The sequence below is a fragment of the Rhineura floridana genome, chromosome 8 (assembly GCF_030035675.1).
Source record: "Rhineura floridana isolate rRhiFlo1 chromosome 8, rRhiFlo1.hap2, whole genome shotgun sequence".
Taxonomy (NCBI): domain Eukaryota; kingdom Metazoa; phylum Chordata; class Lepidosauria; order Squamata; family Rhineuridae; genus Rhineura; species Rhineura floridana.
Window position 1 is genome coordinate 55,407,260 of NC_084487.1, and position 16,936 is coordinate 55,424,195.

At 41.8% G+C, this 16,936-nt stretch overlaps 1 protein-coding gene across 1 annotated transcript; it reads right to left on the reverse strand.

The window, feature by feature from the left end:
- Positions 1 to 211: 211 nt before the first annotated feature.
- AMDHD1 (amidohydrolase domain containing 1) lies at positions 212 to 16,733 on the reverse strand. The gene is made up of 9 exons (XM_061639530.1): positions 16,397 to 16,733; positions 15,776 to 15,882; positions 11,151 to 11,215; positions 9,575 to 9,852; positions 7,109 to 7,334; positions 4,080 to 4,204; positions 2,831 to 2,924; positions 1,841 to 2,001; positions 212 to 536 (listed from the first exon to the last, which is right to left on the reverse strand). The coding sequence occupies exons 1-9, from the start codon at positions 16,534 to 16,536 to the stop codon at positions 431 to 433; spliced, it is 1,302 nt and encodes a 433-aa protein (XP_061495514.1). The 5' UTR covers positions 16,537 to 16,733; the 3' UTR covers positions 212 to 430.
- Between the last annotated feature and the right edge of the window lie 203 nt (positions 16,734 to 16,936).

Sequence of the window (16,936 nt, forward strand, 5' to 3'; positions counted from 1 at the left end):
TGCACTCAGGGCCTGCTTGTGGGCTCCCCTTAGGCATCTAGCTAAGTGAACAGGATGCTGGACTAGATGGGGCTTTGGGCTGAAGCAGCACGGCTCTTCTTATGTTCTTAACATTGGTTGTGAAAAATTCTGAGGTGTATAATGGCACATGGTAATGCATCACTTTGATTTCTTTATACAAGAGGATAATAGACAAGACCAGAGCCAAGTGTTTGCATATATGCTGGTTTATTTCATAGTTGGCCCTGAAATATGAGGCAGATAAAGATAGTCTAGTGTTCTTCATGCAAATACATAGGAAAAAGGAAAATAAAAAGCAGTGAAATGCTTAAGCTTCAGCCAGTAAGGAAGTGGCCTGCAGTGTTTATAAAGAAATTATTGTCCAGTGTGAGGGTCTGGTAACTGCTGTATTTACTCTTACTGGAACTTCTTAGTAGTCCAAGATGCTGTCATTTTTATAGACAACATTTCCTTTAATAATTACGTACTCAATCAGTTCTTGATGGCTGCCAAACTGGTAAATCAAGTGTTCCCATCTGAAAATATTTTAAAAGGATATAATCACACTTTTAAAACACAAGAACTGATGTGCACTGAACAAAATAGGAAGCACAGAAGCCAAGCTATACGTTCAGAAAAAATTGTGTAAAATGCAAGCAGAAAATAAGCATAGTGTGAAAACTTCCCCCATTTATTGGTTAAAAAACCAAAAGAAGAAATATCTTCCACTTTCTCTGCACTTAGAAAACTAGCATGTAAGGGAAAAGGCTAGACTTAGGACTGTTAGAGAGAGGTTTAAGCTTTCTACAGACAGACACACACGAAAGTATTATCATATGCCTCCTTCCCCATCAGCATTCAGGAGAGCTTTCCTTGGATTGGCCCTCACCAATTCAAGCAATTCATGATGTTTCTTCATTGTGGGAATCTGGCTCTAGCAAACACTGGTGATACTGAGCTACCAACTTTCTCTAGCCTTTTTTCCTAACTGAGTGACACCTTGCAATGCCAATTAAAGAGCACTGTCCTTGCACTGTGGTGCTTACGAATATTACACCTCTCGAAGACTTGTGAAGAAGCAGTAGGGGCGACAGAAAACAGCCTGGCTGGGTTTGGATGTTTGTTTCATTTTCAAGCTAGTTAAAAAGCAAACAGCTGTATGAGTAGGTTTTCGGCCTTGTCCCTGGACTCTAGCAACCGCTGGGCTCCACCCTCAGACCTGCTTAGGCTCAGCCCTCTTCAAGAAACGCTACCAATTGACATCATTTTATGCCTACTGTGTAAAGACTCTAGGAATGTTTAAATTCATTTATTTATTTAATCATTTATAACATTATTTATATACACCATTAAGATGGCTCAGAGTATCATAAAAGGACAATAAATACAGCAAATCTGAAACTGACCAGGGCAACAACATTAATAGCTATTCAAAAATATAGGACAGTTTAAAACAAATTTAACAGAAACTGATATTAAGCTTAGTTCACAACAACATATGGTATGAAATTTTGACTCTGGCATGGTGCCAAAGAACAGTTTCCTGAACAATTCAATGTTTTATTATTAAAGCAAAATTTCCAACTATCATAGCTGTAAGAAAGATTGAAAAAATCCATGTAGTAATTGTTGAACTAGGGGTTTAAAAGCCAATAGAAATATTAATAACAAAGATTGGGGTTTCTTTTTATGTCTGGTCAAAATAATTAATATTAATAATAAAATCCTAAATGTTGTAATCCAAACTGCATGATGTACTTAATTTATTCTGAATGTAGACTTTTAGTTCCTACTTATGTGGAACATTAGTTAGGTTTTAAAAAGCAATTTGTATCCTTACCTTGGTGAGTTGATGATAACGAAGTCCCCTTGTTTGCCAGTCTCTATGGAGCCATGTGTGTTTGATCTCCCAAGAGCATAAGCCGCATTAATGGTGGCAGCAGCTAAAGCCTCCTTCATGGACATTTTCATGTTGACACAGGCCAGATGCATAACCATGAGCTAAAAACAGAGGGATAGTAAAGCCATGAAGTTACAGCACAGACGAATAAAACCAACAATACAATGTCAGCCCTGTTTCAGACATTGTTGGGCCATCTGAAAGCCTCAGACTGGCAGATAATACAGTATGAATTTAACCTGTAACCCTCTTCAGACGTTCTGATTGGAGGTGGGACTGTAGGAGACAAACACAGTAGCTTCCATCCCCATTGCTTTCCATGAGTTGGAGAGCAAACTCCATGTGTATTTTAGAATACTGATTTTCCACCATTCTAAAAACACATGGTGGAGTCTCCACAAGGACAGAACGCTCCACACTGCAGACACTTGCCCTACACGAGCTGGAGAGTGAATAGAATGGGAATGGTGTGTGTAGCTAACGTGCTTGTCCCTACTGCTTCCACTCATGCCCAAAGAGAGCTTGTATCTGCAGAAAATGCAGGATTTATCTGTGCTGCTGAATGCAAATATCCTGCTCGATAGCCATCTCTGCACCAGGCAGAAACTTCTTTTCAATGGTGAGAGCATGTGTGGATTAAGTACAGTGGTAGGTAACTAAATTTTATTTACTTGTTTGTTTACTAAATTTAAGTCCCACACTTCCTCCAAAACAGAGCCCAGGACGGCAAACAGATAATAAAGCACTAGAAACATCTTAAAAACAAAACATCTTTAAAAATTATTCATGTAGTCTACTAGTATAGAAAATTAAATAGGATTCCCAAAGAACTGAGACAACTATCAATATCCCAAGTGACACTCTTTCTGAGAGAAGAAAATTAACAATAATTCTGCATCTTATAAAAGCCACTATAAGGAGAAGACTTACCATTGAACAGCAATAGGCATTAGGATTAAAATCGCTGCCAAGAGCAACAATTACTCCTTCTTTTAATATTTTTCTAGCTTGAGGCTGTTTTAATCTACAAAGGAAAAACACATTATTACCACTGGAATTGCAAAGTAAAATGTATTAAACCATTTCAGTTATATTCTTTAATTCCACCAGGCTACAGGAGAGAGAGAGATGAGACTGCAGGCTCTACATTGTCTCTTTAAAGATACCAGCACCATTAGGCTCCTCCCTCAGTGGTCACCTATCAGCACCTATTCCATCAGGAGGGAGAGGGATGGAACAGCAGGTCCTCTCCATTAACCAGCAACTTCTGGCTCCTCGTCTCCAGACTTTTCCATTCTTATTTTCTATAACTAAGGTTGCAATCCAATACACACTTACCTGGGAGTAAGTCTCATAGAACCCCAGGCAGCTTACTTATGAGTGGACGTGGATTGCAGCCTAAGCGCTATTGCCTGTGCTTGCATTCCCTCCCCCCTGTCCTCCCAGATACTGTAGTTAACATTGTGGAGTTTTAATTTATTTTCTTACATTTATATCCTGCCTTTCTTTAATCATGGAACCCTCAGGGGCAGAAGCATGTGAGTCCCAGGGGGTCATCCATCTAGGCACTGACCAGACCCTGATCTGTTTTTCAGTAAGGTGGTAGCCTCACATACCTTCAGACTGTACCTTGAGACTAGGAATTCGTGTAACATTGTTTTATTGTTACTTTATTTTAATTGTTTTTGTACTATGTTTAACCATTTATTTTGTAAGCCATCTTATAAATACAAATAATTCATAAATAATATCATATAGCTAAGATAGGGAATGCAGATCTAACCAGATCATTCATACTGAATAACCATATCTGAATTAAAAATAACTGGATCCTGCGTTGTATGCCAAATTAATCAATCATTTTTAAATTCTACTTTCAGTTTTTTAAAAAAACTTTCTTAGGGTGACTCTGCAATGTCTGTTTTGTTAAGACTCCCTTATAGATTTATAGCAGAATCTTAAGCATGTTTACTCAAAAGTAAGCCTCACTGATTTCTGTGAGACTTACTTCTCAATAACTGTGTTAAGGATCGCAGGCTTAGAGGACCACTCCAAAGTAATTGTTCAGTTGATGCATCCCCTCAAAAGATAATATGAATTTCCCCAAAGGCATGGCATCTACCTGCTACAAATAACAGTTATGATACAACCTAGTAATATGTATTAGAATTATGATCACCTCAGTATGTAGGCAGTGGTTGGTAATAGGACAGCTGCACACTTTGCCTGGGCCATTGCAGTAATACCTTCATCACTGATTTCTTCTAGGTGACTTATAGCTTGAGCTCCCAGTTCAGCTCCAAGCTAAAAACAGATAGCAAAGCGAGGCTTGGATTAAAAATTAGGAACATAGGAAACTACCTGTAAGACCATTGGTTCATCTTGTTCAGCATCATCTACACTGTCTGACAGCAGGGTTTTTGACAGGAGTCCTTCCCAGCCCTGCCTGGTAATGCTGGGGACTGAACCTGCAACCGTTTGCATGCAAAACCTCTACCACTGAGCTTTGGCCCTTCTCTTCAAGGCAGGGGTGGCCAAGGTGGTACTCTTGAGATGATGCTGGATTTCCAACTCTGGCCAATGCTCAGGGACGATGGGAACTGTAGTCCAATATCTAGAGGGCAATTGCATTCACTACTTCTGCCGTAAGGTGTCAAGTTTAAATCCTTGGCAGCATGCCCATTAGAACGTAGGAAAGTGCTTTACCCTAAATATTGTCTCACTGTCTGGTAACATCTTTCCAGGGTTTCCTAGACCCAACTGGAGATTCCAAGGATTGAACCTGAGACTTTCAACCTGAAAAGTATGTGCTCTGTTACCACTGAGGATTGGCTCTTTCCCCTGACCTTTGGCCTTTCTCCCAACAGGCACTACGGAATTTGTTTTTAAATACCAAGCAGCTGTGACATGTAACCATCTAGCTTCTCTCAATGCCCACTGAATTTGGTCACCTTAGCATCACTCCTGAGTTCTAACTTTCTTTTTAAAACTACAGAGCTAATTGTAAACTACTGTTTCTTCAGCTGATGCTACAAGAGGATTTTGTGCTGCATGAAAGGAGAGTTCATACCAATGTTAACAACATCTACTATCTCTGCTGAACACCTAGAGTATTGCTAGGCATGATCAGGATCCAAAGTGCCATTTTATGTTTATCCAGTGGGACTTCTGACTCTCACACACACTCTAAAAGGCATCTGTAGCCATCTCAGAAACAGCTTTTGAAACTCTCCCATTTCAAAAGCAGTTTGCTGTGTAGCATGCATCTTCTGCATGTGCATGTGCACATACGTGCATGGTTTTTTGCTGTGCTACTGCATGAAAAACAAAATTCAAAGCAATACAAATAACTGGGAAAATGATATATTATAGGAGACATGCAAAAACAATAGTCCCTTGGCAGAGATATTTACTATGTATTAAAATCAGAGCTTGGAAAAGTTACTTTTTTGAACTACAACTCCCATCAGCCCAATCCAGTGGCCATGCTGGCTGGAGCTGATGGGAGTTGTAGTTCAAAAAAAAAAAACTTTTCCAAGCTCTGAAATAGAATCTAAGACCACAATCTAAACCCTGTGGCCAGTAGGAGTGGAAATCAATGGAGCATCATAACCACAGCCTTGCTGCTCACACCAGCCAGGGCAGAAGAAAAGGAACAAGGAAAAAAAAAACACCTCTTCACTCCACCAGCCTATGCAGCAAAGAGGCTTGGATCAGGCCCACTACTATCATGAGACAGCAGCAGGGCCGCCTCTGGATTCAGCAGGTCCTGTGCTACCCCAGCTCTGCACCCTCACCACCCAGAAACACCTCCTTTCAGGGGTTTCCATTGGTTACTGCCAGCAGGGATATCTCTAGCAGTAGCTTCTAGTTCTACCTACCTCACTATTTGGGCAAAAACAGCAAGAGTCCAGCTCAAATACAAACTGAAAAGGAAGGAAGTTGAGGGCAAGCCAGCCCAGCTTTAAGGTAAAAACATTCCATTCCATTTGAAATATGAGGGTGTTGTGCTGGCCGCCTAGCTGTAACAAGGGAGACTACGGCTGCTTTAATCACACATGGGGCTAATAGCGCTAGTTTAATGGATTAAAAAGGTAGCACTCCTATCCCGATTTCTAAAATCCCTTTCACATTGCAGTACCTCTTGTGATAAGGAACAGTACTTTTTCAGCCAATATAGCTACATTTCGCGCAACTGTCTTTCACACAGCTTGTTTTCGTCCCTCACCCATGCACACTGTTCCCCACTGTGTGGTCTAAGATCTTGTCCCGTCGCCATGCAAGCCCTCTCCCTTTAGAATCTGACTTTTTAAATTGTTTTAGTTGTATCAAGATGGGTGTGTGTGTGTGAAATGCTGCTGCTATATGCGCCGATGCCGGAATACCGGTACAACATTCATCAGGCCAAAAACAAAACAAAACTGTGTGACTAAAGGGCGGGAATGCACTGCATGCCAGGATGTGTGTCACATGAGCAGCAGCAACTAGCGAAACACTCCCGCGATCTTCTGGGTTCCCAGCCTTGCTAACGGATTATTTCTGGTATCATTTTTTGCGGAAATTAGCGCTACACTTGCACTACATTCCACCAGAATTCCGGAGCTACCCGGTATGTCGTGTGAAAGCTCAAATATAATGCACAAATTACCAGGTAAGAAATCGTCAGAATAACGGAATAAAGTGCAGGGTGGAAGCAGCCTACAACAAGCTTAGGAGGGTAGCAGAATTGGCCTCAGAGAGGGGAGTGGTTGTCTGGGGGAGACTCACCGCTCTCCCTGAGGTTTACTGTTTAAAGGTGAATTGAAAGAGGAAAACTGGCTCTGTGAATTCTTACCAGCATTTAGAGGGGTAAAGCAACATATAGAAATTCTATCTCAGTTTGAAAAAAATCCCCAGGATTTTTCTCCAGCAGGATTTTCCCTAGTATCCTGCAGTGCTGTCACTAATGAAAGAGGCATTTTACATCACAAGGAAAAGATAAGCAAAGTCAATGTTTGAATGGAATGTAAAAAGCAAAGGTCAGAAAGTCCAGCTTTTTAACTCATTGACCCCACATATTGTCTGTAACATTTTCTTGTAACTTACTGCAGAAATATAAAATTGTGCAGTAGCAGTTCCACTCCAATAAGCTTGCCTGAGCATTACCTTTTCCCAAAGCAGAATTTACAAGCAAATGTGTCTCATATTTTTCCTTTCATAAAGAAGTACCTCAGCACATTTCATTGGGTGGAGTTCATCACCATGGAAGTTGATCTGTAACCCTATATCTTTCCCAGCCTGAAGAATTCTTCTGGTACAATTCAGATCAAAGACTCCCTTCTCACAGAAAACATCTATATTGTCAATATGTATTTCACCATTACGGTCAAGTTCCTTCAGGTTAGGAAGGTGCAAGCTGATAATGTCGTCAGTGGCTTCAATGGCACTTTTCCCCCTATTAATAAATAGAAATAAAGTTTTTATTATTATTATTATTAAATGTAACAAAAGCAGTGAGATTAATTTAATTGAACTTTTTATGCTCCAACTTCTTGTAAAATTCAGATATATGTAAAAAAGTAAAAAGCATCTAAAGACCTGAAAAAGGCTTTTCCCTCGGCTACATAAGCAGCAAGGCAGCTCCTAGAGTACAAATTACTCCAACAAAGGTCACAAGACCATCGAGCCTTTTTGAGCCTTTGCCTGCAGACTACTCTCCCAGGACCCCTCCAGACCCAGACATCCTTTTGATTGCATATTCATGATGATTTGTGTTCTTAATGCTATTTGGCCAGTCACACGTGATCCCGCTTTCAATTCTATTTGCGCCTGCAAAAGTCTTGGAGCAGTCACACTACTTCACTCCTGGTCAGTACATATTCTGTAACTTCCTGCTGAAATCCCATAACTTTTTATACCACAAATGTTCTGGTTAATTTTTGTCTCAGTTTTGTTACATTATAGATTCTGCAGAAAACACTAATGTTAATTGGATAAGCATTGCAGAACGACCTAAAGCAGAATAAACCCACCACTAATGCGTTATTATTGTGCTAAGAACTTGTTGCAGAATAGCAAAAAACCCCAAACACCATTCTGGAGGGACACCCAGATGCTGCCCTTTTGTGGAGAGCTTAATTGCTTAAAGGGCCAGCCCTCTGGTCTAAAAACAGGCACTCTTCCTATATGTCATGGTGTCCAGCCTGGTGGGTTACCTACTGTGTTGGCCTGGTGAGGTATATTGAGAACCATTTGGTTCCTCAGGTGCAGGGCAGGGTGCCTCTGTTGGTTCTGGCTCTGCAGGCTCTGGTGCTATGTGAGGAACATAGGAAGCTGCCTTATAATGTGTCAGACCGTTGGGTCCATCGAGTTCACTATTGTCTACGCTGACTGGCAGCAGCTGTCCATGGTTTCAGGCAGGGAGTCTTTCCCAACCCTGTCTGGAGATGCTGGAGACTGAACCTGGGACCTTCTGCTCTACCACTCAGCTACCACCCTTCCCTTTTGCTGTTCCATGGGCTCCTGTCTGCCAGCTTCAGGATCACTGTTCTGATCTCCTGCAACAGGCTCAGAGCCCTGAACCTGGTCTGGCGCCTCTGAAGATAGCACTCTAGCCTTAGACTCTGTGCCCTGGCCGCTGCTGGACTCCAGAGTCATGACAAGAGCCAGTGCGCTTGCACATCTACTCCCTACTCGTGTGTGTGTGTGTGTGTGAGAGAGAGAGAGAGAGCGCGCACTGTGTGTATACATCAGAACATCCTCAGTTGGAAGAAATTGCTGGAACAAGGCAAGGTTTTCCTTTCCTTTTAACCAAGATCTTTCACTTTAAAGCCAAGTTATTAAATATCCCCTTTCTATGTTTCATGTTCTGATTGATTTAGGAAGATATGAGGGGAGCATGACAATTGCAAGTTGTGCTTTATATGTCCTCTCATTGTATTCTCAATTACATCTGAATTAAAACTTTGGGATCTTCCTGAGATGCATTACAGGAAACACCAGGCATATCCCAGGCCTTCCACTCTCCCCAAGCCTTCACTATACTTGAAAACACTCTTAGGACACTTTCACACATTACTCCAATAAGGAACAGTAGATGGCTAACAGAAGCACAGCAAGAATGATATTCTTTCTGTATAATTAGGTATGTCAGGCTACTGTCACATACCCACTCGCCTGGGAGTAAGTCCCATTGAATTCAATGGGACTTACTTTTGAATAGAATTGGAAAGCATTGTGCTGTTAGATTATGAAAGTTTAGAGCTACTGCCACTGTGTTGGCACAACGGCCCCTCCATGTCCTTTGCTGAAACTGCTAAGCCATGTAGAGCTGCAGAATGGGATTGTCTTCCAGAATGTGGGTTTGTAGGGTATCAGTATTCTGATTTGGAGAAATTATTATACATAAATCCATCTGTAGGGCAGTGCCCTTGTACTATGGGATAGGGAACCAGTGGCCCAAATTTGTTGGATCCCATATCCTATCAGCTCTAGCTAGCATAGTCAATGGTCAGGAATGATGGGAGCTGGTAGTCCGGAAACATCTGGAAGGCCATAAGTTGCCCATCCTTGCTTCAAGTTGCCTCTCAAGCTGCATCTTTTTTTTGTAAATATCAAACATATAGTTCTTAATATGGAAATTAAATAGGGTTACAGTCCAGAGCTTCAAATGAAAAGACAGAAAGATTACATTACTTTGGAACAGAATGAGCTCCACAGTAAGTAGAGGAAATACCGATGTCCAACTCCTGCCTAGCCTGTTCAATCACTCTGAGCATCTTAACTTCTGTCTCTAGGTTTAAACCATATCCACTTTTGCATTCAACCAAAGTGGTGCCTGCTCTGATCATGCGTAGCAGCCGGTGTTTGAAACTTTTGAAGAGCTCATCTTCCAGGGCTTTCTGCGTGTGTTCCACAGTGAAATGTATCCCTCCTCCTGCTTGATGAATATCCATATAGGAAGCTCCTGCCAGCTTAAAAACAAAATTACCTGTTAAACATATGTGATTGGGCAAACTATGCCTCACATGCAGCCTCATACAGTTAAATCCCATTAGTCCCTTGTCCCTTTGAAAGTACTTCAGGAGGAGAAGGTTCAGAGAGCTCAGTGGTAAAACATCTGCTTCATATGCAGAAGGTCCCAAGTTCAATCCCCTGAATCTCTAGACAAGGCTGGGAGAGACCCTCTTGGAAACCCTGGACAGCTGCTGCCAGACACAGGTGGACCAATGGTATGACTCTCTACAAGGGGGATTCCCATTTTCCTCTTAGTGGGAAATTGGCTTCTTAAAAGAGGCTGGAATGAAGCTACTGCTTAACCCTCTCCCTACCTGTCTGACTCTGGGTCTGAGGTTTGGCTCCAATTCAGTCTTCATAAGACCTGTTTGTATTCTTTGAGAATAAGTTCATTCCATGTTTGTTCAACTGTTTGAACTCAGAGCGCTCTGCCTAGCCTTATCCTACTTTTCATCCACTTTTCAACAGCTAAGGGCAGGGTGCTTCTAGCATGCTGGCTGCTGCTGTGTCAGAGAGGACAATAGCTCCTTGATCTGAGGTAGCAAATAGCCAGAAAATATAACAGGTACAATACAAAGCATTGGATCAAGACTTAGAGTAGACCTACTGAAATAAGTGAGCTTAAATTATGACAAACTTGAGACCCCTTGATATCACTGGGTCTGCTCTAGGCATGACTACGTCTAGATCCAGTCCTCTGTCTCAGCTGGATTTCGTGTGTGTGTGTGTGTGTGTGTACCATCTGCTACCATTCCTGTCACTTTCTCTCCTTCTCTCTTCTTTCCTCCCCCCACCCTCAACTTTCACCTGGGCTGTCTCACCTCTTTTGTGACTACAGTAGCAGGGATTACTACAGTGTTGTTATATATGTAGGAGGAGAAGGTTTCACCTGTCTCAGAATTCTTTCCATTACTGTGATTTCTCTCTCTGTCACCCACCCCCACCTCTACCTTTAGGTGTCCTAAATTCCTTTCCAGGAAAGCCCCATCCATAGGAATTAGGTCATATTCTTTCTCCCTCCCCACCTTTTCTAATAACCTATTCAATCCGTCATCATTCGTCACCCTGATGCTTCCACATATCCAGGTACCAAGGTTGTCCATTCTCATCTGTGCTATTGTACATTGTATGAGCATCGTGGTGAAGCATTTGAGCTTTTACAGAAGATACTTTATGGAAATATTAATCTGAAGAAAGGTAGACCGGGGCACAAGAAAATATTCCAAAGAACACCTTTCCAATTATGCAAGTTTACCTTCATTGCAAACTCATGAACTCGGTCGCCAGCCCATACGGGATGTGTGTGTGCATCTACGAGACCTAATTTTTAAAACAAATGAACAAACAGTAAAATGCACTATCTAGAGATTTTGAACTTCTCCGCTAGCAAACAAAATAAGGGAACATTCACAATTAACATGGCATTTCGGTTCCATAGTCATAAAATAACAAGAGAAGAAAGTGCAAGAAGGGAGAAATATCTGTTTGTTATTCTTTTAAAGTGTGTAGGTTGCATTTTGCTTGGCCTTAATATTAGTATTAGCTATAGATTAAAAATCCATTTTCCTTGGATGGCTGGGTTCACACACTTCCAATAAATCTGATAGGTAGTCCCATTGTATTATCACCTGGAGGAACATACCAAAAAACATGATCCTTCACTATATTGGGTAGTATTCAGTACACTGATCACTCACAGTAGACCCACTGAAGTTAATTGACATGACAAACTTAGTCATTAATTTAAATTTTTAAAGAGTCTATTCGGAGTAGCACTTACTTGAATACAACCCATTCAGTATTATTATGAGGCAGTGTTGCATAGTGGTTACAGTTTTGGAATAGGACCTGGGAGACCACTCGGCCATGAAACTCACTGGGTGGCCTTGGGCCAGTCACAGTCTCACAGCCTGGCCTACCTCACAGGCTTCTTGCGAGGATAAAAAGGGGAGGGAAAGAACCATGTATGCCGCCTTGAGCTCCTTGGAGGAGAGGTGGGATATAAATGTAATACATGCCTAGAAAACTATTATTATTACCCTACAGCAATCATTGGGAAAATAATTGAAGTCTAAGGGCTTGGATGCAAAAGTTGTCAAGTTCACATCCCAGGTATGCCCATTATAACATAAAAAGCTGACTTATGCTGAGTAAGACAACCCCTTTTCAACTGGGGGGAAAGAGGTGGTACATTTAAATGGCTTTTAGATGGGATTAGATAAATTAATGGAGTATAGTTTCATCAAGGATTCAATGGAACCACCATGTTCAGATGTAGTGTTTAATTTATTCATCTCAATACTATTTGCTGGGTGGAGGAACACTGGGCAGGGGCTCTTGCCTTCATGCTTTGCTTGTGGGCTTCTTGGAAGTATCTGGCTGGCTACTGACAGAAACACACTACTAGACTAGATGAACTCTGAATTCAGATGCAGCAGGACTCTTCATAAGCTCTTTCTCTCAGGATTTACTGGTATTTGGATGAGAATGCTTCCTGCTAGGGGGTTGATCTTCTATTTTATTTTATTGATCCAGTGCTTGTAAAAGCTGTCTGACACACAAACATTTAGCAGGTGACGTTTTCTCCACACCCCCATTTCCACCATGCAGAAAAAGCTTAAAGTAATTTCTGCATGCCATACTGCTGTAATGGATAGCTCAATGAAATTATCGTCTCAGTGTGCGGCAGCTATGAAAAGTAATTATGGCAACCAACTTGGATGGTTTAAAACATTGTTCTTCAACCCTGGCCCCCAATATGTTGTAGGACTACAACTCCCATCAACTTTCGTCATTGGCTAAGCTGGCTGAGGTTGATGGAAGTTGTAGTCCAACAACGTCTGGGGACACAAGGTTGAAGAACAATGGTTTAAAAGAGAATTAGACAAATTCATGGGCTGCTAGCCACAATGACTATGCTCTATCTTCCCTGTTGGAAGCAGTATGCCTCTGAATGCCAGTTGCTGGGAATCACCGGTGGGGTGAGTACTGTTGCACTCAAGTCCTGTTTGTGAGCTTCCCATAGGCATCTGATTAGCCATTGTGAGAACAGGATGCTGGAATGGATCCAGCAGGCTCTTCTTCTATTCTTATGTTGATGGTGCAAGAGTAGGACCAGAATCTATTAAATCGTTTACCCCATCCTTCCTCCAAGAAACCCAGGGAAGCATAGAAGTTTCCTTCCCTTGTATCTTCACCAAAAATAATGAAGTAGGTTAGTCTGGAAGAAAATATTAGGCGAAAGTCACCCAGAAAACTTCCTAACTGTGATGATCTGAATCATCCACATGTTAGACACTGGCTTTTTGCTAAGTGACACAATCCTATTTCTAGACAGAACTTTGTTGAAACTTCAGACGTTAGATGTCCTGATTCAGCACACCCAAACTGGCAAACTACACAGGCTGTCACAATGCCTATGGCTGTATACTATAGCCAGCATGGATTTTTCACATTCTGCAATGTTAAATTGAAACCCCCCCATGCCATTCTGATGCTTCCCATAAGCTCATTTCAAAACAAAACCTTACAAAACATATAGTCCTGAACTCATAAACGCTTGCTTAACAACCCTCTAAATTTTCATGGTGATACACAAAACAGTCAGAGAGAATAGAGAGTTCAAAGTCTAAAGAGAGAGAAAAACCCCAGAGCCCTGTTGAATTTTTTTCTGTCGGAATTCTCAAAATCTGTTGAAATTCATTAAAAATCAGCCATGTTCACAGAGTACCTGTAATCCTATTACTGACCTTGCCCCATACTCTGACTTTCATCTTCTGCAGTTTAAAAGTTAAAAAATGCCTGACCGATTTTTAATTAATTTAAGAAATTTTGCATTGACCTGAATGATAGTGTCGAGCATGCTCAGTAAGAACCAACTGTCAGTGTTCTAAAAGCCAGACTCACAGCTGCTGGGCATGGCTAATCAGGGGACCACACCAACACCAGACTTTTATTTCACTTTAGACAGTCATGGCTTCCCCCAAAGAAACCTGGGAAATGTGGTTTGTGAAGGGTGCTGAGAAGAGACTCCTATTCCATTGACAGAGCTCCAGTGGCCAGACTGGTTTAACACTCAGCCACTCTGATTGAAGGTCTGTGAGGGGAACAGGGCATCTCCTAGCAACTCTCAGCACCCTTCACTAGCTACACTTCCCAGGATTCTTTGAGAGAAGCCATGACTGTTCAAAGTGAAATAAATTTGGGTGGGAGGCTACATGTGCCTGCTGTAGAATAAAAAGGTGGGGGAAACATTGAAAAGCAATGATACTGTTCACAATGTTTTCCTTTTGGAAAGGAAAGGGGCTTTGTGATGTTCCTGTATTAATGTAAATATGGTAAGTGCTGTTTATATAGAAGACATATGGTAAGTGGAGTGAAAGAGGAGGGGGGAGTAGATGAGCAGTAGAATGCTGGATGATTGGCTGAGCGTTTGAATGGCTGAGAGTATAAATGGAAGAATGACAGTTGAATCTGGGAGGTGGGTGTTAGTTGGTGGATGTGAGAGGAAGACGGTGTTTGGTAGTGGATGTTAGGAGAGTGTGGAGAAAGAGGGAATTGGAGTTCTAGTTAATAATAAGACAAGTATCACAGGAATAGATGAAACCATATGCTTAAGTACCATTATAAAAGTAATCTTGTTATTTCTGATATTTAATAAATACTATTTTGGTTTACCGAAGGCCTGATCCTTGGCTGGGGTTTTCACAGACCAGAAGGGAGGGTAAGGTAATTACCAAGGCTGAAGGGCAACAGTAACAAATGGTGGCAGCGGTGAAGAGAAGAATAATAACATTACAAGTATCCAGCGCAACCCAGAGTTATATGAGTTATCTATATAGATACAAAGGGGTTGGGAACAGCATAAGCACGCAGTCACAAAAGTAACCAGATAGAGAGAGACTCAGGCAAAGTCTCTGGGAACATTGGTTATAGGACATGACTGGTGGTGCTGCCTAGCAGAGGGATCTAGTGAGATCTGTGCTAGAGCGGAGAGAGAAACCATAAAAAGGACAGTCCGGACTGGTGGAGTCCCTGGTGGTGCCTAGTGAAAGGTAGTAGCCACAAGCAGGTAGGAACCTGACAGGGAGAGCCAGGGAAGGGCGTCACAGGCTTCCCCTCTGCCCAGTGCCCACCCACCCAATCTCCTCCCCTCCCCCTCCTCCTACCCTTCCTGCCCCTCCCCGGGTTGGACTACAGTCTGGGAGACCAGGGTTCAAATCCCCACACAGCCATGCAGCTCAGTGGGTGACCTTGGACCAGTCACTGCCTCTCAGCCTCAGAGGAAGGCAATGGTAAAACCATCTCTGAATACCGTTTACCATGAAAACCCTATTCATAGGGTCGCCATAAGTTGGGATTGACTTGAAGGCGCATGTTGCTAAATTCTTCCAAGCTACACAGCAAGTGGACTGGACTGTGAAAGACCAACCCAAATTGTGTTTGCATTTTGACAAATTTGTAGGGTAGTACAATATCTCAGAGGAGGTCGGGTCTCCTGCTTTCCTGGTGCATTCACTATGGCTGCCCAATTTCCCTGCTTTTTAAAGTTTGATAGAAATATCTGTTGGCTATAGGTACATTCTTAAACCGCAAGGTTTTTTGCCTATTAGTGAATCAATTTAGAAACTAGTAGGAGCAGGATCTGGAATATATCATAGACAAAAGCTGAGTTGACACTTTTTTTTTCTTCACAACCTCCCCAGCTCTGTGTCTCCCTGCTCCTGTGCTAAACTAGCCCACAGAGAGAGTGATCACAGTTTTATTTCAAGGGAAAATAATTCAGAGAATGTTTGACTAACTGAAGTAAAGAATCTCAGCCTATGTAAATTTTGCATCTTTCCGCTTGGTAGATTGAACTCTAAAATACTATGTACCAACCTGGTAAGATGCACTTTCCTGAACAATCAATTATATGTTCAAAAGATGCTCCTGAAAATTGCTTACGAATGGCACCTGTCTCTCCTGCAGCTTTTATACAGCCGTCTCTGAAAGCAGACAAAATGCCTAAGGTTAGTTTCAAACCAGGTAAGACAGGTTAAAGGTAGAAAAGGTAATTCTACCTTTTACACCCTGATCTAAAGCTCTTTTCTGCAGCTAATGTGCTTAACGTTTAAACCAGTGTCTGCTTTCATAGATTATTTAGTTAGCATCATTGTTTGATTCTTCATTGTGGAAAGGAGATTAAAATTCATTGACTGGCACAATGTTTTTGATTCAAAAGTAACTAACTACCTCAGTTCATTGGCTATAAGAAAGTTAATCAATTTTTCTTTAAAGAATACCCTTTTTGATCAGCTTGTAACTCCTAGGAGAAAAGAAAAAGAAACGGCTTTGATTATTTTATTTATTTTACTCTAAACATTTCTTTTATTCTCCTGTCACTAGAGAAGTCCAGTACAGAAACAAACTAACAAAAACTATCTCATTGGAGTGTGTGTCTGCTGGACAGTCTCCCCCCACCACGAGCAAGCAATCCCACCTCCCAGGAGATTCACTTACTTGCCAATCACCACACTGGCATTTTCCAGCACAGCCAGATGTTGCATGCCATCTTCCAGGAGGTATTTCTCGCCTTTGGTGCAGACAAGCACCAGCTGTTGGGCGCCTTCAAGTAAGAGCTTATACTGGTCAGCAGCCATGTCACTCTTGCTAGGCAGATAGAGCACAGTTGAGTGTGTCCAAGAGCGACACAGCAGGGCAGGGCGAATGCTCCAGGACAAGGTCTGTCTCTTTCTCTCTGGAATTGCACTTTCTCTTTGTTGGCACGTTTTTCACTCAGCGCAAGCAAACACACTTACTTCACACTCATGGAAGCCTAGGCTAAACAGGCAGCAAAATGAAGTGGTAAAGTCCTGAGGTGGCTGAACCAAATGGACTTTACTACTTCAGCCTCTGAGTGGAGGCAGGGAAACACATTTTTAATGCTCCCCACTAGGAATGGAAAGATCTGTTGATTTTGGTTCTCTAGGCTTCTCATTTTTCCATTCTTATATTCAGTTCTGCACATTTCTTTTTTTTATCATTAATTTTTATTCAAAT